Source organism: Mustela lutreola, chromosome 1 (genome assembly GCF_030435805.1).
Source record: "Mustela lutreola isolate mMusLut2 chromosome 1, mMusLut2.pri, whole genome shotgun sequence".
Lineage (NCBI taxonomy): Eukaryota > Metazoa > Chordata > Mammalia > Carnivora > Mustelidae > Mustela > Mustela lutreola.
In genome coordinates this window covers 244,246,469-244,268,073 of record NC_081290.1, presented here as the reverse complement: position 1 = coordinate 244,268,073, position 21,605 = coordinate 244,246,469, and the positions used below count along the sequence as shown (strand labels likewise).

The 21,605-nt window shown below is 51.5% G+C and overlaps 1 protein-coding gene across 1 annotated transcript in view; it reads right to left on the bottom strand.

Annotated features, from left to right (window-relative positions):
• SPON1 (spondin 1) overlaps positions 1-21,605 on the bottom strand; it is a 256,540-nt gene that overhangs the window by 10,916 nt on the left and 224,019 nt on the right. The window contains exons 7-11 of the mRNA XM_059136775.1: positions 17,102-17,166; positions 3,702-3,903; positions 2,616-2,756; positions 1,893-1,968; positions 828-1,010 (exon numbers count right to left, since the gene is read on the bottom strand). Coding sequence (XP_058992758.1) covers positions 828-1,010; positions 1,893-1,968; positions 2,616-2,756; positions 3,702-3,903; positions 17,102-17,166 — 667 coding nt within the window. The remainder of the gene's footprint in view (positions 1-827; positions 1,011-1,892; positions 1,969-2,615; positions 2,757-3,701; positions 3,904-17,101; positions 17,167-21,605) is intronic.

The following is a 21,605-nucleotide window of genomic DNA, read 5'->3' as shown; positions in this document are numbered from 1 at the left end:
CCACTGTGGGAGTATTTAAGACCATCCCCGGGAAGGGCCAGAGGGTGAATGACCTGCGGTGGGAGAAGCTTCCTTCAATTATCCTCGGCTTGGAAGTGGTTTTCTTCCTGCCATGAACCAGCCCCAATTCTGCCTCCCTTCCTGTTGTCTCAAGGCATCTCTGAGACAGTTAAGATCAAAGTCCCGTGAGAGACTAGATCTGTCCAGGTGGGGAGCTGGGCCATGACCTAGGAAACAGGCGGCTGACCTCAGCTCGGTGCCATTCTGAAGCTTGAGCCATCACCACAGCAGTGGTGCGAGCTCCTAGCTCAGGTCTGATTTTTGAGCAGTAGCAGACAGAATTCTTGCAATTAGCCTAGTGGTCCTGACAAAAGAAGTAGGTGCTCTCACTCAGGTGGGAGGGAGACATGGAGGTCCATGAATGACACAGAATCAGGGTGATGGATTCAACGGCGGCCAACTTGTTCTCGGTTCCTTCAGAAGACACTGGAGTGAAGGGGAAACAGGCGGCGCTTCATAGTTCTAGATTTGTCATGCGATGTTTGCTAGCTCTTTAGTGATGGGTAGGTCACTGATTCCATGCTGGGAGGGAGTTGGTGGATAATATCAAGAATTCTTCTGATGTTCTAAGACACAGAGGTTTTAAGAGCCCCCAAGACATTGTTGGAGCTGGGGGGTCTTCCCTAGTGGTCCCCACTGGCCATGGCAGGCAGGTTCCGGGTGGCCTCTTAGGGACACTGATCAGGTACAAGGGGCCGGCAGAGGCAGGTAGCCCCTCCCTTCCTCTGGCTCTGCCGCCACTGTCACCCCTGGGACTGCACGCTTACCTTCATCACTGCAGCCAGGGCCCATGCAGGGCTGGAAGTCCTGGGTGTCCGGGCAGGGGACACTGAGGTCCAGCTGCGCCTTCAGCATGCGCTGCCGCATCCTCTTGCCTTTGTCGCAGGTAGAGGAGCTGCAGGCGGACCACGGGGACCAGTTGGAGTAGATGCAGGTTTCAGGGGTGTCATCTGGAACGAATGAATACATGACAGGTTTTCCCCTGGGAGCCTGTGGACACCGGGGCTGGCCCTCTCCCCCACACAAGCTCATGCGGGGTAAGGAGATCCCTGCCACCTGACTGGCCTTAGCAAACCTGGGTACTCACTGTTGGGGTAGAAGCTGCTACTTGCCTTGAAGAATTCTATTTTAATCATTGCAATAATATCTAAGCAACAGGGAAGACCTCTTACTGTCCCTTCCCCTCAATACGTGAAGGGCTTTTCATTTCTAGTCCCTTCTTCCCAATGACTCTGTAACAGAGGTCACCTCAGGGCAGCCCGCATTCCTTGACCACGTACGACATGCCAACAGCATTCTAGAACCTTCCATGTTTCATCCCATTGGATTCTTACAGCCACTCTCAACAAGGCAGGTTCGGTGATCATCCCCATTTTACAGGGAGGACAATGTGGTAGGATGGAAGCTTCTTGTTCAAGGCCCCAGAAAGAGCCCTGGTTGTGTGACTCTAGATCCCATGAGGAAACAGGCTCCACCCTCAGCTCTGCCCCTCCCCCAAGGGTAGGATCCCTTTCCTCACTGGGGAAGTGGGTGCGTCCACGCCAGGTGCACAGGCTGGTGTGTGACAAAGCCGAGAACACTGGAGATACCATGTCGCCCCTCCAAAGGCGCCATGCCTGTGGACACATATTCCCATATCCCACTTACACCAACTCCCTTCTACCTGTGCCCAGTCCTGGCCTTATTTTGGATGATCTTCTATGCAGAAGTCCTCAAAGATGGGATTAACAGGTCAAAGGACCAGATGTTTTTGTAGCTTTTAGCACCTGTTCAGAAAACTGCTTTCCTAAAAGGTACTGTCAGTTTACGAAGGACGACGGACGACTACATACCTTCATCTTTCTCTTCTGGAGCCAAATCTGCTACAATATCATCGACATTATCAGGTACAATGTTGCATTGTTCCCCCTGCGAAAGAAGGGCTCACATTAAAGAATGGCATGTGTCGGGGAAGGAGGGATGCCTTAAAATTGGATGCCCGCCCCATGTACAAATCCCAGGCCACAGTGGAGTTCTGAGTCAACTTTTAGCATCGGACTGAAAGAGAAATGGCAAGAAAGCCACAGCTTCCCCCTTCCTGACCCATGGCAGGTATTAGTAATTAACTGTGGAACTCACAATAAAACCTAATTGTCTGGATCGAATCATTCAGTTGAGAACGACCTTACCCTTAGGTTTATTTTGCTCATTTATACCTTGTGAATAATTCACATGCTTAGAAACCTTGGGAGGGGTGCCTGGGTGGTTCAGTGGGTTAAAGCCACTGCCTTCGGCTCCGGTCATGATCCCAGGGTCCTGGGATTGAGCCCCACATTGGGCTCTCTGCTCAACAGGGAGCCTGCTTCCTCCCTCCTCTCTCTGCCTACTTGTGATCTCTGTCTGTTAAATAAATAAATAAAATCTTCAAAACAAAAACAAAAAAAACCTTGGGAGGTCCCGGAGTTCTAAAGTCTGGAATATGCAAGGGACCCCACGATTCTTGAGCAGAAAGGGATACAGTCTGCTTAAACTCCTGGTGGGAAGGGTCTGTACCAGGGTGCGTTCTATGCCATTACCTTCCGGGCGATTCTCTCGATGACAACTCTGGCCACTTGAGTGATGGACCCACCCTCTGGATCGTAAAAAGGACTCTGAGGATGGTCCAGACTGGTCAGGGGCCGGATTTTCTCCTGGGGAATTGTGGGCTTGTTGGGTGACTGTGGGGGAAGGGGGGTGGAACACAGAAACACAGTATGGGAAACAAAGGAGTTAAAAACCGCAAAAGCAATTGGATTGTAATACGATCAGAACAAAAGCTGTGATGGAGATTTCACAACAGGTGTAACCCCTATGGCTGTTGATGCAATTCTATCCCCACTATGCACTGTGCAAGGAAATCGGTGACCTGTGCTTTCAGATCTCCCAGGTACACAAGATTCCATCCTGATGAAGAAAAGGTTTCAGAGAGGTCATCCCAGCCAGGAGACAGTTGACCCAGGCTGGCCTGAATCCAAAGCTCTTTCTACTAGACCAGGCATTAGCAAACAAATCCATAGAGCATCAGATGGTAAACATTTCAAGACTCTGTGGGCCCTCCTGGGTCGGCTACCATGACTCCACTCAGCTGTTGTAGTGAGAAAGCAGCCCCCGACAACATGTAATTGGGGTGGCTGGGTTTGAATTTACGACTCAGGTGGTATCCTGATTTTGGCCCACAAACCATAGCTTATCAGTGTCCCTTCTAGATGGTCCTGTCACTGGTTTTCTAAGGGCTTCACATGTCCATGCAGTTGGCGTGCTGACCACAGCTGAAGAATTTTAACATTCAGGACAGAATCCAAACTCCTTAACCTGGCTGGCTATCTGGAGACCTCCAGAATCTGGCCTAGTCTAATGTATGGACACCAACTTCGGTTCTCCATTCTCATCCCTTCTCTTGCCCTGTGCATACCTAGGAACTGCTCTCTGACCCCTCCCGTGGCCTCATGGCCAGCTGTGTGGGTCACACTGGATGGGATACGTGAGGGTGAGCCGATGCCGGCCTGCCCGACCGCCCTGGGTGTTCGTCTACATCGTTTATGTCAGGGCCCCCACAGCACAGGGCCGGACGAAGAGGAAGCAGCCGGGAAGGGTCGCCCGTCACCACCGCAGAGCTCACCCACCTCATAGGTCACCCCGCTGTCAGTGCCCGCGTCCCAGGGGATCAGGTCCTGCACCACCTTCTGGACCCAGCCGCACTCCTTAGTGCACAGATCCTCCGCAGACAGGCCCACGTTCCAGTCGGGGCTGGGGCCCATCATGGTCAGGAAGGACATCAAGTGGCGTGTCCTGTCCACAGAGAACTCGGCCGAGGGTGCAGCTCTCCTGGAAACCAAACACATTACATCAGGGGCTCTGGGGGCGCACACCCTGAAGGACGTCCGGCCAGGCCACAGCTAAGGGAGGAGAAGATCGAAAGAAGGTGGATTCTCAGTCTTCCAATCTCTGGCTTTAACCACGACTGGTTGACACCCTGTACTGTCCTGAGACCCTCCGCCAGCACAGGTGGAGACAATCACTTGCTCCCACCCCACCCGGTTCCAGTACGCTCGGAGCACTTGCTGTTCTGTAGATGCTGCTTGTTCAGCTGTTTGCTGTTCATTCTCACTAGATGGGAGCCCTGGGAAAGCACGGCTCTTGTCGGACTTCCTCAGGGCTTGGTTTCCAGTGCCTACAGTGGTGCCTGGCGCAGAGCAGGTGCTCAGTCCAAGTGTCTGAATAAATGGGAAAGCAACAATCTGTGTTATTGTAACTGAACTTGAGCTCATCCGCCTGATGCCCAGCAAAGACAATCACACAGACACGAGGTAGGCAGTTGGGGGAAGGTTCAAGAGGCCTCCAGACGGGGAGTTGGGAGGGCAAGCCTCATCCACCTCCCTGAGGAGGAAATTCAGGGAACTCTGAAGGCAAATGAGAAATTTCTGGGTTCAAAAGTTGCAACTGAGTTTCCTAATCTGCAGCTGCGATCAGTCCCCTTACCCCTTTGGTTAAGGGTTCCAGTCCCCACTGTCCTTTGATCATTCCTCAGTCTTGAGGGAATGGGGACGACTTTCCGGTTAATTCTCCAGTTACTTGCTGCTGTGATGGGGTGAGGACCAGAGTTAGAGGGATGGAAACTTTCTGCCCACCTTTAGAAAGATTCTTCAGTTCCAGGTAGAAACCTGGCATTCTGCAAGACCGAGATGTGTGTACTTTGGTTACAAGCGCTCAGACTCTGTTCTCCCGAGAGCCTCTGGGGAGATTGGTTGAAACCAGGCTGCTTGTACACCCCTGTTTCCTCAGACCGACTCTCCTGACTCTCCTGACTGTGCCACACGGTGCTCCATTCCGGGTCCTCCTTGTGGGCAGGCTGCAAGGAACCCGTGGGTTCCCCTAACTCGAGCGTGAGGAACGCATGGCTTCCTTCCCTCCAGGCTCACTGCCGAGTGGATCGTCAGGAGCATTCCACAAGGTCCTGTGCAAGGGGGCTGGAGCTGGCCCTCCACATGCTTGCTCTGCAGGTCCTAGGGGACCCCACGTCTCTGGAATTCCTGCGGCGTAAGGGCGCATCTCTGCGGGCACATCCGCCTGCTGGCAGTGAACCTGCCCACTCAGTGTGCCTGCTCTTATCCAGCTGCCTAATGGGAGCCCCGCCCACAACTCCTAAGTTAAGAGAGTGTAACTATGTAACATAGAGGCTTAAATCACACCCACTCGGGGGCGGGAGACACTCCTACCAAGAACAGAGAAGCCAACACACTTTTTCCCAAGTGAGTTTCCCAGCATATCCCTACCACAGTCCTTTTCTGTTTTTCCAGCCTGTTGGGGGCTCTAGGAAGTATGTGTTGCCATTGACTGCCCAAGGCGTGGGGCACACCTGTGTGGCTTTGAGCACGGACGCTGCTGGGTGGTCATCTCACAGTCGTCTGAATTGTTAGAAGCAAACCAAACCTTGGAAGGGTTTTGACAACTTCTGAGGCCTTCTGGGAAGGGCGAGGGAAAGCTTCAGCCCAAATGGTAAAGGTCTCTGTAAATACTGGCAAGTCTTGAAAACTACCTGTTGTTTTTGGCCTCATGGTAAACTACCTGCCAGACTTCTCCAGGTTCACAGCCTTAAACTTTACAAGACGTTTGACAAAGTCTTAAGGTGTTGGTTTCCTCCCCGTTTTGGACAAATTTTGCAATGGAGAGAAGATGAACTTATGACTTTCAATAAACACAGGCAGAATAAAAGTTTTGTATTTAATGCTTTTAATTCTAAACACAAGTCCATTTTAATTAAACTAGCAACCGTAAGTTAGTTTTAATACTGAATATTTTCCAAGATCATGTGAAAAAAATGCTTGGGTTAGTTTCTGTCTTTGAGTTTTAGAATGTCCAATTCTAATAAGCCCTTACTTTTTAACTGGCTAAATAGAACTCTCGTATAGATTAATCTTAGCAACACCATGCAGACTTTCAGAAACTAGCTCCACTTAGGACATATATGAACACACACAAATACATAAACAAAATGCAAACAGGATCTTAAAGGCCCAATTCCCAAATCTTTTTTATGACACAAATCTAACTGCAAGGCGGTACAATGTATGCGTCCATTGGTTGGTCATTTTTCTTGAGACTCTAACGAATATTGTGGCCAAGCAGTGTTGAAAAAAAAAAAAAAAGAAAGAAAGAAAGATTGCCCCATTTTGGAGAATAGAGCCCAACAAGTTGCATATGGCGATCAAACAGTCACTTCCCCATTTTTCACTTAGAACGCGGCCGGTGTTATTCAAAGATCCCAAAAGCTGCCCCAACAAACAAACCAAATGAGGCCTTGAGTATGGCCTCCAAGTCTTTTCCTCCACAAAATTCTAGGCTTCACCGATTAAACCAGATGGCTTCCTACTTTCTAGCACCTCCCTAAAAGTCAGAGCGTCACTGGCCGAACCCATGCGTTCATTAGTCACCCTTGTCTTAAGAAAAGGAAGCGAAGAGAAGCAACATCCTCTAATCGGAGGCAGCTGAGTGAGAGGAAGAAAGTCAAGGAAGCCAAACCAACAAGGAGGAAGAAGTAAGCTTCTGTCCCACTGCACAGGACATACCCGCCAAAGCCCTTTGTCCAAACCAGACCCCAAGCTGCCGAAGGTCAGTGGGGCCCTGAGGACAGGCCCCAGGACAAAGAGCCGAGGCAACCGCCCTGACCGTCAGCAGGCTCCCATCACCAGTGTGGGGGTCAACGAATCAGGAACACAAATCTCCTGCGGGCTCGCCACATTTGTATGCAAACCCAAGGTCATCTGCCCAGTGCTCAGCAAGGACCATGGGTCCAGACACAGGTAAGGATTTATGCGACAGGCAGCCAAACGAGGAGACTGGAGGCCAGACCTCAGATCCACTTCCTCCAAGGAGCAGAGTCCGGGAAATTTAAAAGCAACAGAAAAAGGTGTGGGTAAAAAGAGCTGCAGCTGAAGCTTCCTGGTCCCATTAACCCTCGGCCAGTGGCACGGTGAGCCCAGCTCTGTTGCATGTGAGGCGAACTTTACAAATAACAACGGCTGACCAGTGCCCCAAGCCCCTTCTCAGACATTCTCACTGGATCCTCAGAACAGACCCGAGAGAAGAGTGATTGACACCAACTGATGGATGAGGAAACCCAGGCTCAGGGGGTTGTTTCTGTAAGGGGCCCAACATCACAAAGTTAAATGGCGGATGGAGACTGTGACCCAAGACAGTATTAGCTCAAGATAGTAGCTTTTCATTATCTGTTTCAAATTCCTTCTTCCTGACCCCTTTTCACTCCGTTGTGCCCTCCGAGGGGGCGTCTCCAAGGCCTGCTGCCTCCACTGTCCTCCCGGGGCTGCCTCCAGCAAGGCCCTGCCCTGGCCCCAGAGCTCCTCCAGGGACTCCCATGCTTCCCGGGCCCCATCCTCCAGGTGGTGAGCAGGGACCCAGCGAGAGCAGCACAGGCCTTTGCCTGACACCCCCCAAGCCACAAGAGGGGATTGTCTTCAACCTCTATCTCAAGCTGCTAAGAAGAGCTCTTACTTGTGGCCGGGGGAGCTGGGTGAGATCGGAAGTGGCGGCCCCCCCAGGGGGCTGGGGAAGAAAGTGTTTACTCACTCAGCACACACTTGGTGCTGGGCCCAGAGTTATTCTGTGCCCCTCCCCCACCACCCATGACAATCCCGTGGGGTTAGAATTATGATCCCGTTTTGTAGAGAAGAAAGCAAGCGTATAAAGGTTAATGGACCTAGAGACCAGCTGGTCGGGGCTGAGGTGTAGAGGCAGCCCCGCCTGACTCCACACCCCCAGGCTGCTAATCGTGGGGAATCCTTGGCTGGGGCCCAGCTCGTCTGTTCCGTCCAGCTGGCAGCCGGTGCACCTCAGCGGCTCGGGAGTCCCTGTGTGCCTCTCTGGAGACCAGCTGCTTCTGGCTGCCCTCACCTGTCCCCCGAAGCAATGACCCCACACCTGCTCAGGCTTCGCAGAACTGGACCCCTTGGGCTCTGGCAGGCCGGAGGGGGTCAAACAACGAGCAGAGAGGGACGGAAGCCTTGGGTGTGCGTCCTGGCATGCTACATCTTATAGCTGCGTATCCTTGGGCAAATGACTGAAGCATTCTGTGCCTCAGTGTCCCAGTCTGTGAAATGGGGACCTCCCTAGGGCTACGCCAAAGGCTTAGTGTGTGTCATGAGAGAACTTGCATGCAGGACTTAGCCCAGTGCCTGGCCCTTGAGCTATAAGAACTCTATTGAGGGGAGCAGTATAGGGTCATACAGGGCTCAGGAAAAAGAGGGAAGGAGAGGGAGGCCTTCCTGAAACTACTTTACCTCGTAGCCCACTGCCAGGCTGGGTTCTGGCACATGAGCGCTGGAAGAGCCTGAGCCCCGGCTTTGGGGTCCGCAGCTCAGCAAGGCTCAGTGTCACCTTTGTCTCCAGTCTCCTGCCTCCCCCCCCTGCCCGGTGCCCTGGCCAGGCTAGCCGCAGTGTGGGTCCCACAGGCACTGGCACTGCTGGGGACGCCTGTCTTCAGGGGTGCACACGGAGTGGTCCCCGGGCAAATTACCGAGTCCTGCCCCAGGTTTACCGCATCAGAGACTCTGGGGGTGGGACCCAGCCTTCCAGATCAACAACCCCTCCAGCTGCTCCGGATGCATCTCAGGCTTGAGAACCGTCGCTCTGCTCATTTTGCAAGCCGTGGATCGTGAGCCACCTCCTCCTGGAGCCCCTCTGATGCCCCTGGCCGGGGCGAACTGTGCCCGGGGTCTGTGTTTCCACACACTCTGAAAGTCTCTGCAGCTGTACCTCAATGACTGCCATTGCTCTGTCACCATGTAGTCATCCCCGTGCAGATGGGGAGCTCCCCGAGGCCAGGAACCCCTGGTCCCCCAGTCCCCCAGTGCCCCGACGGCCGGCTGGACAGGGCAGTGTGGGAGGACCCGAGTTCCAGGACCACCACCACCGGCTCTAGGTCTTGGCAGGAGGTCACTCACTGCCTTCAGGTCTGGCCCCACCTGCAGGGATGCTGTGAAGCTCCAAGGGGATGCTTTTTCCTGGAGCGAATGTCCCACACCTACATCTTCTGCTGTGTAGACAGGCACAAATTAGGGGCTTTCATCTTCTCTTCCCAGGTGTGCGTTCACTGGCTCCTCATGAGTGGTTTTCACAGCTTTTTTAAGGACCTAAGGACCTTCTACGAGAAGGGTGGTTGGGTCACTGCGGGGCTGCTCACCCAGCAGCTAACAGGACGTGGGTCAGGGCCCACCTTCTTGTCCATGCGAAGCAAAGAGCGTGGACATCTCCACGGGATGTTGAAGACCCCAGCCCTTCTTGGCTTGGCCCCCTGGGGGTCCAGCAGTGCCATGGCTGTGGCCGGTGGACTTCCTCTTCCACTGCCATAGAGACCAACCCCTCCACCCGTTCCCTTCCCCTCTCCCTGGGCAGGTGGCTTTGAGTCAGGTTAGTCCCTTGTATCCTGTAAACCGTGAGTGACCCTACTCACCACGACAACCTAAAGGGCAAAGACATCCATTGGTGGGGAAACAGAACCAAGCCAGATCCCACACGCCGTCCTGATACTTGGCTCAGCTGGTAGAAGTGACCATCTGAGAACCTCCTGGGTTCACAAGGGACCATGCAAACTGTTCTCTGCAGGTGCATTTGGGCCAACTCTGAGGTCTCCAGACCTTGGTGAGTTTTAAAAAAGAGGAAATTTGGGGCAACCAACCTCTGCACAAAATGCCTGACCTGAGGTTGGGTAATAGGGCAAATCTGAATCTGTAAGGACATGAGAGCAGTTTTAGCAATTTTCTTGCATCTTCAGGTGTGCTCTGCTCCTTTTTCTTCCCCTTGACTGGGAAATTTGTCCCCTGACCCCCAGCTCATATAATACATCCTGGAGGAAGCATTTCCTGACCTCTCCTCAAATCCTTTAGGAGCCCTGGTGCACTTTCCCAGAGTGTGCCGAGCTCACTCTTTGCTTGGAGTTTATTGTTTAATTTCCATCTTGCCCATTAGGTTCCAATAGAGTAGAGATCATTTTTGTCTTGCGTATTATAGCCATATCCCAGAGCTGGCTCAGAACTTGGCATGCAGTGGGATCTCCTCAAATATTTGTTTTCAGTAAATTACTTAATTTATGAAATGAATATGGAACTCTTGTACTTCCTTTGACCTTCAGATTTAATTTAAAAATCACCTCAAAGTATTCATTACTTCTACAATAAAAATGCTATTTAAAATGATGAAATGGATAAAAATATATGTGAGTTTTCTTTGGGAAATGTGAGGTATGACTGGAGTTCTTTAATTTGTCCAAACTATAATAAAAATTCACATTCCTGCTTGCTTATATGTGATGTTTTCCCCTATATGACATTTTGTTAATTTAGTTTTATTTTCCTATTATGACTTTCCTATTATGACTTAAATTAAAAAAAAAAAAGATTTTAATTATTTGAGAGAGAGTGAGTGTGAGAGAAAGAGCACAAGCAGGGCGAGGGTGAGGGAGAACAGATTTCCCACTGCACAGAGAGCCTGACGTGAGGCTCCATCCCGGGATCATGACCTGAGTCCAAGGCAGACGCTTAACAGACTGAGCCACGCAGGCACCCCTGGGATTTAAATTTTTATCGATTTTCTAGCAAAGATAGTTTATCTGGGCATACCATATAACAGTATATTATAAATCATGATAATTGATGTCATATTCAGGACAAGAAAGAAATAGAAATGAGTGGCAGAGACCGGAGATCCCAGAAACTTTAGATAAGGTGTTACACAAAACAGCCTTCTCACGTTAGAGGTTAAAGGAAAGGCAGTGCAACAGAGGGGTTGGGCTTACTTAACTGCAGTTAAAAAATACGGATTCCCATCGAGTCTCATACACCAAAAGAAAGAAAGAAAGAAAGAATCCAGCGCTAAGTAGAAAGCAATCAAATTATAGGAAAAAAGTCAAGTTAACAGATCCGTTGGAGAAATGTTAATTTTTTCAGCTTTGAAACAATAAAGCAATCACAAAAGTAACTAATTGAAGTGTATACACCAACTAAAGACATCTGTGTAATGAAACAACAGTGCTGAATTAGAAAGAAAAATGGCACGTTGGCCAAAACGTCTCCACGCGGTGTGACTGACAAATGTGACTATCTGTAGTAGACAAAGAGGGAATCCACATCTGCAAGAAAAATGCCACCCTCTCAGCAGATAAGGGAAAGCTACCAACAGACAGTCCACACCACAAAAACGGGAAAGGAAGAGCAAACAAAGACATGAGGAAGTGTGTCGCCTTCTTCCATTCAGACAGGCAGCGTGGGGTGCAGGGAAGAACAGAGGGTATTGGAAGAGGCCCTGGATCTGAATCGGGATTCAGCCCCTTGCTATCTGTGGACCACGGGCTTTTTACCCCAGCATGCTTTGCAGTTATTAGGGCTGCAAAATGGGAGCCTCAGCACACCAACCCGAGGGCTCTGCATGAGCAAACTGCTTCTCATCGTGACCCGCACAGCACAGACTTGGCAAATGTTGATTTTTCTACTCATTCAGCTTTTCCAAACAAAACTTTTCAAAAACACCATAAGAGAAAAGAAGCAGCAAGGGACTGTTATGCTCCTTTAAGGAATTATTGTCTCTTCTGAAATTCCAGAACCGAACTGGGGTGAGTCGAGTCACTAGTGAGACTCAAGTCGCTGGTAATTCGGGTCCCTCATAGGCTGAGTTCTGTGTCCTCCGTATTTCAAAGAATCCCCAAGAAAGAGCTTTTGAAGTTGCAGAAACTCCACGGAACCACTAGAGGACGCCAGAGCCACGCGTGAAGCTGAAGCGCACACCGCCCCCTCCCACCCCATTCCCGTTTGTGGGTGGAGGCAGGTTTGAGTGAGGTTTCCTGCCTCCGAAAGCTGCTGGTAACCTGGAGGCATGTAGGACTCCGGTCCTTCTGGCCCGTTCTACCTGCCGCCGGCTCCTCCAGTCCTCCGCCTGCCTTCTCTGCAATCCTGAGACCTGGGCAAGGTCTCTGCATCCACAGACCTGGGCAAGGGCTCCCGGAGGAGGCAGGACCCTGCAACTTTCAGCCCCCATCCGACAGAGAGAGAGAGAGAGAGAGAGAGAGATGCCTCTGTCCTTGCAAGGAGAGCCCCGGCTTTGGGTGATTTGCGGGACACCGACCCTCCAGAGGCAGGATTTCTGGGGAGGCTGACCTGTCTCTGGTCCACCCTCCCCTCAGCTGTCGGGAACCCATGGACGGTTGTCTTATCAAACATTAATTAAACAGACAGAGTGGCTGGGAATCACGAAGGGCCCTGCAGTCCCTTACAAGATTCATTATGAGAATAAAAAATTATTTTTAAAAAAGTTCCAGTAATTCCTGGGATCCAGATGAAGCTGCAGGAACTGGGTGGTGGAAATTCAGAATCGATTTGCGGGAAACCTGGTCATTTTCTGCTCAGGCGCCAGAGGAACTAGTGAAGGATGTGGGTTTTGCTCAGCATCTGTCTTTTCTATCTCTACCTGCGCTCGGGGCTGACAAGGCACAGCTTGATTGATTGAGCTAAACAAGTCAGCAGCTAATTTGTTCGTTCATGGCTGTTCTTTGAGAAGTGGTCCTGGGGAAAAAGATGAAGATCATTGAAAAGCAAGTCAGTTTCCCAGGGCAGGACCTCACAAAGTAGGTCACCCCGGCTTTCCACTGGCCCAAGGGAGGCTAGAATCCCATTAACCTCGATCCTGTGGGCTCAGTGAGGGGGCGTGGGGCAGGGCTGGTACTGCAAAACAAAACTTGGCTGCTGCGGAGGCTTCCTAATTTGACTTCCTAATGCGATTTGGAAGAGGGAAGGGGAGACTCGGGTATGGTTAAAGCAAAGAAAAATTCCTTTCTCTTAACGAGCTGGTAGCACTAGGCAGAGGGAGTTTGGGTGTTTGGGAGGGCTGATGTTTGCCACTGATTAATTCTGTTCCACGGGGGTCTCAGGAAGTCTGGGGGGATGGGGAAGGGTGGGAAAGTGTCCCCAAGTATTTTGTGTCTTTTTTTTCCCCCCAACTTTTCAGAAAGTCTCTCTCATCTTGAAAAAGAAGGCAGAAACAAATCAACTGCATTGACTCTTTCGTCTCCTGAGAGCTGCCGCTTGCTCGGTGTCTCTCCATTCCCAGCCAACTGCAGGGAAGCCTCGTCTGGACACACACGGACTCCGTAAACTCCCTTTCGGTTCACAGTCCACCCTGCTTGGGGCCTCCGGCCGTCGCTAAGCCAGAAGGATTCTCAATAAGATCACTGCTTTTCTTCACGTGGATCCACCCCACCAGCATTTTGCAGCCCCCGTCCTGCTTGACCTCTCTGCCGCACTGGGCACAGCTTTCTTCCCTTGGCTCCCCGGATACTCAGCTTCCTTTCCCCATCGGTTTGCTACTGATTTTCTGTTTCCTTCCTTCGCAGGCAGATCCTTCTCAGCGTTAAACGCTGTTGCTCCTTGGGAGTTAGCCTTAAACCTTTGGCTTCTTCTCAGGCTCTCTTTCATCTGTGACCTTGGCGTTGATTGTCTTCTACTCCTTGATGGCTCCCGATTTTTATATGTCAGTGCAGAGTTCTCCCCGAGCTTCAGAGCTTTGTAGTTAACCGTCGGCACCTCCGATGGGATCACGTGGAGGCATCCCTCACAGAGCACACCCAGAACTGAGCTCAGGCTCCTTCCCACTGAACTTCGTGTACTCTTCTAAACCTTGTAACAGGCCCTGCCAACTTACTGACCTAGATCTCTCTGCCTCTTTCACCCTCCTTAGGCAACCTATCACTGCAGCCGGTGGGGCTCCGCTCCTACGCATCTCTGAGATCTCTGTACCCCCCCCACCCCCCCACCCCCCGCACCATCTTTGTCAAGGTCCCTGAATTAGCAAATTCTCCTCACTGGTCTCACTTCCTCTGTTCTTAACCTTTTCATATTGGAGCCAGAGTGTTGTTACTGTTCTGATTTTTTTTTCTATGCACATCTGATCGTGTTGCCATCCTGCTTAAAACCTTTCAATGATTTCCCATTACTCTTCATGTAAAAATAAACATCCCTAATGTTGCAGATGGCTTGGCACTCCACCAAGTTCACCTGTGATCTCTGGACCTAGTTACACCACAGCAATTTAGTACCTCAAGTATGCCGATCCCTCCTCAGGGTCTTGACACATGATGATCTCTCCAGACTTTCTAGAATGTTCTCTAGCTTTGCTTCTTTACCTAGTCAACTCCTAGTGATTTCTTAATTCTTAGCTCAATTGCCGTGCCTTAAGGAAGTTTTCTCTGACCTTCAGGCTGGGTCAGGGTCCCCTTCACACACCCTCATGGCACTCTGTATCCTTACATTGCACACACATCACGTTTGTCATCATCTGGTTAATGTCTCTCCCTCACCAGATTGCGAGTGCGGGAGAAACTCTGCTGTATTCCTTAGCACTTTTGAAGTACTTCCCTTTAGAGGCCCACCACAAATGTTTGTTGAGGCCGTAAAATGTTTTGGTCAGCCCCGACGAAGGACACGAGGTAAGTGAAAGTCAAGAGTCTGTTTTGTTTTGGGGCAGGAGTCAGAGTGTGTGGTTGTGGTCACCATGTTCATCTCATTCTGGCCCGAAGTGTGACTGACACATATATTGTACGTCTCGATTGGTTGAAAAATGGACACTGAGTGAGCTGTCACTTAATTGGAGAGACTCTGTTAGAGGTGAAGGTCACAGGTGGCGGAGGCAGCTGATGGCTGGAATGCTAGCTCCTCTGCTGGTGGAGACGCACACTGAGGCTGCACCTGCCACGGAGCCTCGGTCTTGTTTGTGAAGTGAGGCTCAAAATCCCTACCTCGTTGGGTACGTATGAGGATGAAGTGGGACAAGGAACATAAGTGCCCAGCAGGGTTCCTGGCACATAGTAGGTGCTCAAGACAAAAAGATCAGTTCTCGGCTTTCTTCTTTTTCTCTCTTCCCTCTTTCCTCTCTCCTTCTGGAAGCACCTTGTTTTGTCACTGATGCCTTCGTAAACCCAGGCTCCTTAAGGGAAAACTGGACTCAGGGTCCCTTAGTGGTGTCAACATCGCCATCCACAAACTCTGGCCTAGATGGCCCCAACTGCTTCCTGGCTTCGAGCCCCTGCCTGCTTTGAGGGCTAGAGGAGAGGACTCCCGCACGTACAGCTTATGGGGGCTGGGAGCAGCTGAGGAGAGCCTGAGCAAACAGGATTCATGCTTGGACTTTTCTTTCTGATTGATGATAGTTACGTGAGGAGGCTCAGGGCCTCTGTGAATTCACAAAAGCCGTGCTTTTGATGGGACAGGCCAGGGACAGACAGATGTCCACCTACCATGGGAGAGCTGGGGCGGCAGGGCCTGCCTCTGTGGCTTCTCCTTTCAGGGAAAGGCACTTCCAGGGCTTGGCAGGTTTTCAGCCATTCTGGGCCCAGTTTCCTCCGAGGAGATCGCAGTAAGCTAGACCAGGCCTCCACGCAGCTAGCCCTGGCTCAGCTGTCCAAGTGTGGGCCTCAGAGCTGCCCAGATCTGGGCCTCTCCAGGGCGAGAAGCATCCTTCCAGACTCTGCCCTGTGACGCCTCCTGAACAAGGCCTTCGTGACCTCTCCTGGAGCCACTGAGAGCTTCATCTTAATATTTAACCTCTTGGCTACCATGATGAGGTCATAGTCTATCTAGTCCATATATGTGGTCCCACCTGAACGTGTGCAAAGGGCAGCTCTGGAATGGTAGCACTCTGCTTTTTGTCCATCTCTCCCCACCCCATGCCCCCGCTGTGCATGCCACAGGGCGGGACTGGTATAGGGCTGGCACATTGTGGGGAATGAACCGCCGATTGGCCGAATGGTTAAAGAGGTGGCCACCAGGTGCCTGGCACGGCACAATTCCTGCTCCCGGCAGGTGCCGCCGTTCCTGCTACCTCACCCCTTCCTATCATTCCGAGTTTGCTGCTGAGCAGAATCTCAGCATTGCCGGTGTTGTCGCTGTCTCCGTCGATACCACCATTAGCGGATACAGACTACTCCAGAGACTGGCTGGCCGAGCCAGGCTTCGCAAACCATTTTACGGGGCTGGCGGGAACTCTGCTCCCAGCCTGGCATCCTCAGGGGATGGGCGAAACCAGAGCCCGCTCAAGGAACTGGATGGGACTCAGCGAGCCCGAGCGAGTGTGGTGTAGGGAGGAACGAGACCTGAGCCCTGAGGAAAAGGAGGCAAGGGCTGGGGTGTATTTGGCCCCCAGTGGCCTCCCAAAGGGATGCTGGGGACTAAGAGAGGTCATGGCGGGATTCTGAGGAGAGCAGGACACAATCGGATTTGGATTCTTAGAAGATCACTCCAGTGACAGCGTAATGGAAGAGAGAAGAGTTGAAGCGGTCCAGGTGAGAAAACATGGCGGTTGGAACTCAGAGTGGGAGAAGGGTCAGGGGAGACTCATGTGTGTGATACGAAGAAGGCAGGATCCATCACTTCGTGATGGGATCCATTTTGGATATGAGGAGTTTGAGATCCATGTACGCGCTCTAGAGAGAGGTGTCCAAGAAACCGGTGGACGGTTGATCTGTCTACTTACCTATGTGCATGTCTGCCTAGTTACCTACAAAGCTACTCTGGGGAGTAGTCCTGGTGAGGGCCATGAGCACACCCTCGGTCACTAAAGTGCAAGGGAGGATGAAATCTTCAAGAGACAGAGTAGACAGAACAGAGATGGGGACTGAGAAGGGAACCTGGGGTAAATCTGGCTTTCCGTGAGGGGGCCCTGGCCTCGGGTGAGTACCCTGTGTACAAAGGCAGGTTCGGCCTGAGCCAGGAGCATGAGCAGACACAGAATGATTAATCGTTGTGTCTGGTTCTGTGGTGGTAGAGCTGTGGGGGGAAACGGAGACCAAGCCTGTGTTCCTGAGGGGACAGGGGCTGGTGTGGAGCCCACACATGGGCAGTGAGCCTCACACGCTCGTGTGCCCGAGAAGCGCTGCTGACCTCGCCAGCAGGCGGTGGCCAGGGGCTGGCAGCTCTGAGTGCGAGGTTAGGCCAGGGCTGGCCATGGCTGAGGTCTGCTTGCTACTTACACGTTGAGAGGCTGCCAGGCCGGCCACTGTGCTTTGGCTTTGATGACAGTGAGGACCTCATCACTCTGCAAAAAAAGGACCAGAGATACTCAGTGAGGAGAGCTGGGCACCTGGGCCAAGAGAGGTTTGACTTGGTGACACTGTCCACTCCCTTACCTGCTGCTGAGGCTCCCCCTTCCCGGGAAGCCATCCCCCTCCCCCCCAAGGAAAGCCCTGCAGCCTCGGCCATCCCAGGGGGTGGGGGTGGTGCACACACAGGGGCCCCTGAGCCCCACTTTGTTTTCCAGCTCCGTCCACCCCTCCCCCACAGTAGCCAGAGCTCTGACCTGGACTTAGCTCCGGATGGCCAGATTTCTATGTGGCCAGCCTGGAGCGCAGGTCCTGTGCTCTGCAGTCAGGCACTGGCTACACGAGGAGCTGCAGTGTAGCCAACACCGGCTCTGGAGGCCTGTCCTTACTGGGGCCTCTCCTGCTGCTGAGACCTGCACGCGTGACCGGACTCCCTTGGACAAGGAGGTCAGAACAGAGTCTGGGGCGAACCCCCTCTCCCCCCCATGCCCCTCATATTATTCTGCTCTATTTTGTTCTGGATAGCATATGGCATGGGCGCTTAAAATGATTTTTTTTTGAGGAAGAATTTGATAATTAGCATTTTGAAGGAAAGTATTAAGGCATCAATGAGGGGCAAAAATCTAGCTTAAACTTTGCAGTTTGGGTTTTTATTTTCAATTACACATCGGGGCACAGGAATAGCATAAACCTTTTCAAGGCTGAAGACTTCCACAGGCCCAGATGTGGCTTTGGCTAGGGACCTTTCCTGGAGGGGATTCAGCTGGTCCTGGATCTCCCCTTCCCCTGGTGGGGCCCAGCAGTGCTCAGACACCACCGTCCACTATGTCCAGAAAAACCTGAAATGTCACCAGCTGAGGAAGCAAGAACTTTGTTGCCGACCAAACAGGTCCCTGAGTTCCAGGCTGTGGGCGGGGGGCAGAGGCTTGCTAGGCTGGCTCAGAGCTCTGCCCTTGTCCTTAGAGCCATGTCTGGCATAAGTGCCTCGAACATACTTAGGGTGAACTGGTGGGGACCATCCCCAGAAAATCCCACAGCCCTCAGGAAACTGGAAGGAGGTCGGAGGTGTCCCCAGGCTCAGGTGCAAAGATTATGAAAAGCCTTCTGGGCCCGGAGCCCCTCACCTGCAGCCCATGGTGGGGTGGGCCTTTAAGAGGATGGGAGCTCAGCCAGATCCAGCTTGGCTCGGGCACCCACAGAGGGTTTTGGGAACGAGCTGGCAGAGGCAAAGGCCTCTTCGTGAGCTCAGGCTTCCCTGACAGTTCCCTCTTTTGGTCAGGGGAAGAATCTTTGGATGCAAAGACACCCCCACAATCACGTGGCTGCAAGGAGAGCATTTCTCGGTCCCAACTGAGTGGTTTACACGGCTCGTGGGAGACTGGTTCATTGGTTGGGAACACATCCCTCACTCATCTCTTTTGTTTGTTTTTTTAAAGATTTTATTTATTTATTTGACAGAGAGAGAGAGCGAGCGCGTGATCACAAGTAGGCAGAGGGGGAGAGGGGAAGCAGGCTCCCCGCTGAGCAGAGAGCCCGATGAGGGGCTCGATCCCTGGACCCTGAGATCATGACCTGAGCCGAAGGCAGAGGCTTAACCCACTGAGCCACCCAGGCGCCCCTCCCTCACTCATTTCTAATAAATATCTGGGGAAGGGCTGAGAGAGGCTGTCCGGCATGACGTCACGTGTGAGACACAAGGCAGGCGAGGGGCATTCCGTGACCCGGTTCCCTGTATCATCTTATCCGTCCCGTGGCCCACGCTGAGCCCTGCCTCTGACCCCAGAAGCCTGCTCCTCCTCCAGCGTGCCTCCATTTCCCCATCTCCCGCCCCTCCCAGAGTTCAGGCTCCAAGTCCAAGCCCAAGCTCACGGTCTGCAAAGTCCTGTGAGCCCTTCCACAGCCTCCACACTTTCTCCCCCCCCCCCACCCCCCCGCCCAGTACACCCTCCACAGGGCTGCAAATCCCACCGTCTCCATTCCCTGCCTCGGCCCTTCAGCGGCTGCCCACCACTTCCACGATAACATCCTGATTCCCGAGTTCTCGGACACGGCCTTCATCCTCCAGCTCTGGTGTACTTTGTTTTCCTTCGATTTTACAGATACGGAATATTGCATAAGCAGAAGTGTACACGCTTACTGTAGCCAAATTTAGCATCACAGAAGCACACAGTGTGAACGTGGACCATATTCCACCCTAACAGCTCCCTGCCTTCTGCCTCCTTCTCCAGAATGTTGCAGTTTGGTGTGTATCGTTCCAGACCTTTTACTATGTGTGTGCAACTGTGTGTGTGTGTGTGTGTGTGCGCGCGCATCAGAACTCTCCCCACAAAAATGCATCATACCGAATATCTTATTCTGCACCATGATTTAAAATTTTTTCCTTAATATATCATGGGAAACTTCCCATGGCAGTAGATACTGCATCACAGCAATCTTTTTGCTGCTTTTCGGTGTTTCAGATCTTCAAACTATGGTAAACCAAGTCAAGCGGTAGTAAAGAGGAATCCAAGCTGGGAGATCCAAGTCATGAGATATTGTCTGATGATCATCCCTCCCTCTGCCCTTGAAGAAATACTTTATTAAGAAGTAAAACCAATGTGGGTGGAGGTCAGATGGCCACCGAGTCTGCTAGCCCTGCAGGTTTCCCTTGCATTGCATTGAAATCTCAGTTTTCAAGCCCCAACTAAGGTCATATTGATTCTACTTTTGCAGTATATAATGCAACAAAAGTTGGTGGGGCGCTCTGTTAGTGTGTGTTTATGGCAATGAAATTCTACCTATAATTTTGAGCACGATGGAGGCTCCAAGGGTGGTGCAGGCACGTGGGTGGGCCTTAGGACAGCTTCTTACTGTGAATTGTTCCATCTAGCGGTGGCATGCCAACTGCACGGGCGACAGCTTTGTTGTCACGTGTCTGGGATCATCTGCGTTATTCACTCAACTAAGAAAGCAGGAGCATTACGGAAAATGTACTTAAACTAAAAATTTGTGAATTATCCGAGTTCTCTGGCAGAACCCAAGCTCTGCAGGGTTGGAGAGTGCCTGGCTTGCCTGTTCATGGCCGTATCCAGTGCGATGGATATTCAGCAAATTGTTGAAAAAGCGAAGCGTCCGATGTATAGTGGAATTCCATAGTGCGGACCTTCTGTAATTTACTTCCCCAGCCTTATTGGTGGATGTTTGTCTCCACACACCATACTATGGTGCACACTCGCATATGTATTTATTTACAAACCCAAGGCTTCCCGTGTTATGGATTGCCAGGGACCGTTAAAAGATGAAGCAAATGTATCATTTTGGTAGCACCTACCAAATTGTGCTCCAAAAATCTGTACCAATTTACACCCCCCCGCAAGAATGTGTAGGTGCCCATGTTGCCACAACTTTGGGCACCCTGAGTACTATCAAACATTTTAGTATTTACTGAGGCCAGCCCGTGGGAGAGGAGTGCGTTTGAGAGCATAAACCCTAGAATCACGCCTGAGTTCAAATACAGACTGCGGTGTTAGCTAACTCTGTGTCCTCCGGCGAGTCCCTGGACTTCTCCTAGCTTTCTCACCTGTGAAATGGGATTTAAAAAGAGTCTCAGTCCTGGGGCACCCGGGCGACGCGGTCGGTGAAGCAGCCGGCTCTTGGTTTCGGCTCAGGGTGCCACCTCAGGGTAGTGAGATGGAGCCCCGTGTCAGGTTCTGCGTTCAGTGGGGGCTCTGCTGAGATTCCGGGCTTTTCCCTCTCCCTCTGCCCCTGCCCCCTCCCTAAAATAAATACATCTTAAAAACAAAAATAAAAAGAATCTCTACTACATGAGGTTGTTGTGGGACTAAATGACATAATTCACAGCATGTGCTAATACAGTGCCCGAATAAGCATATATTAGCTACTCTTCTTACTCTCATTTACATTCTCAAGCTGGTGGGAGAATCAGTTTGCGATGCTTGAGCACAGATTGTGAAACACACAGTTGCATCTCCAAACCCACCAAGCCTCGGGAGAACACTCCCTCACTTAAAGCCAAGCTCTGAGTCTCAGGGAGCATATGATAGAGGTTTATGTAGCTGGGTGAGCCTTGGGTGGGGCCACTGGGGGCGCTGGGCATTTTCCATTCTGATGAATGAAGAACTTAAAGTCAGAGTAAGCAATCCACACTTTCGACTTAAATGAAAAGCTGTTTTAACAAGCCTCTGAGGCACAGAAAGGATCTTTCAAGAATCCTTAGAGCCCTTCTACATCTCCCCTAGGACTCTTTTCAAACCAAGTATTTCAGGGTATTCACAGTTCATGCCTCTTCTGGATGACATTAGCACTTTTCCAGAGATATGCCAATTAAAACTAAAAGCCTCAAAGAAACCACAGGTCACTCGTGTCCATCTTCACGGGGATGAGTTCTTTTGTCCTGCCTTTGGTAAAAATACTGTGAAGATGTTATAGCCGTACT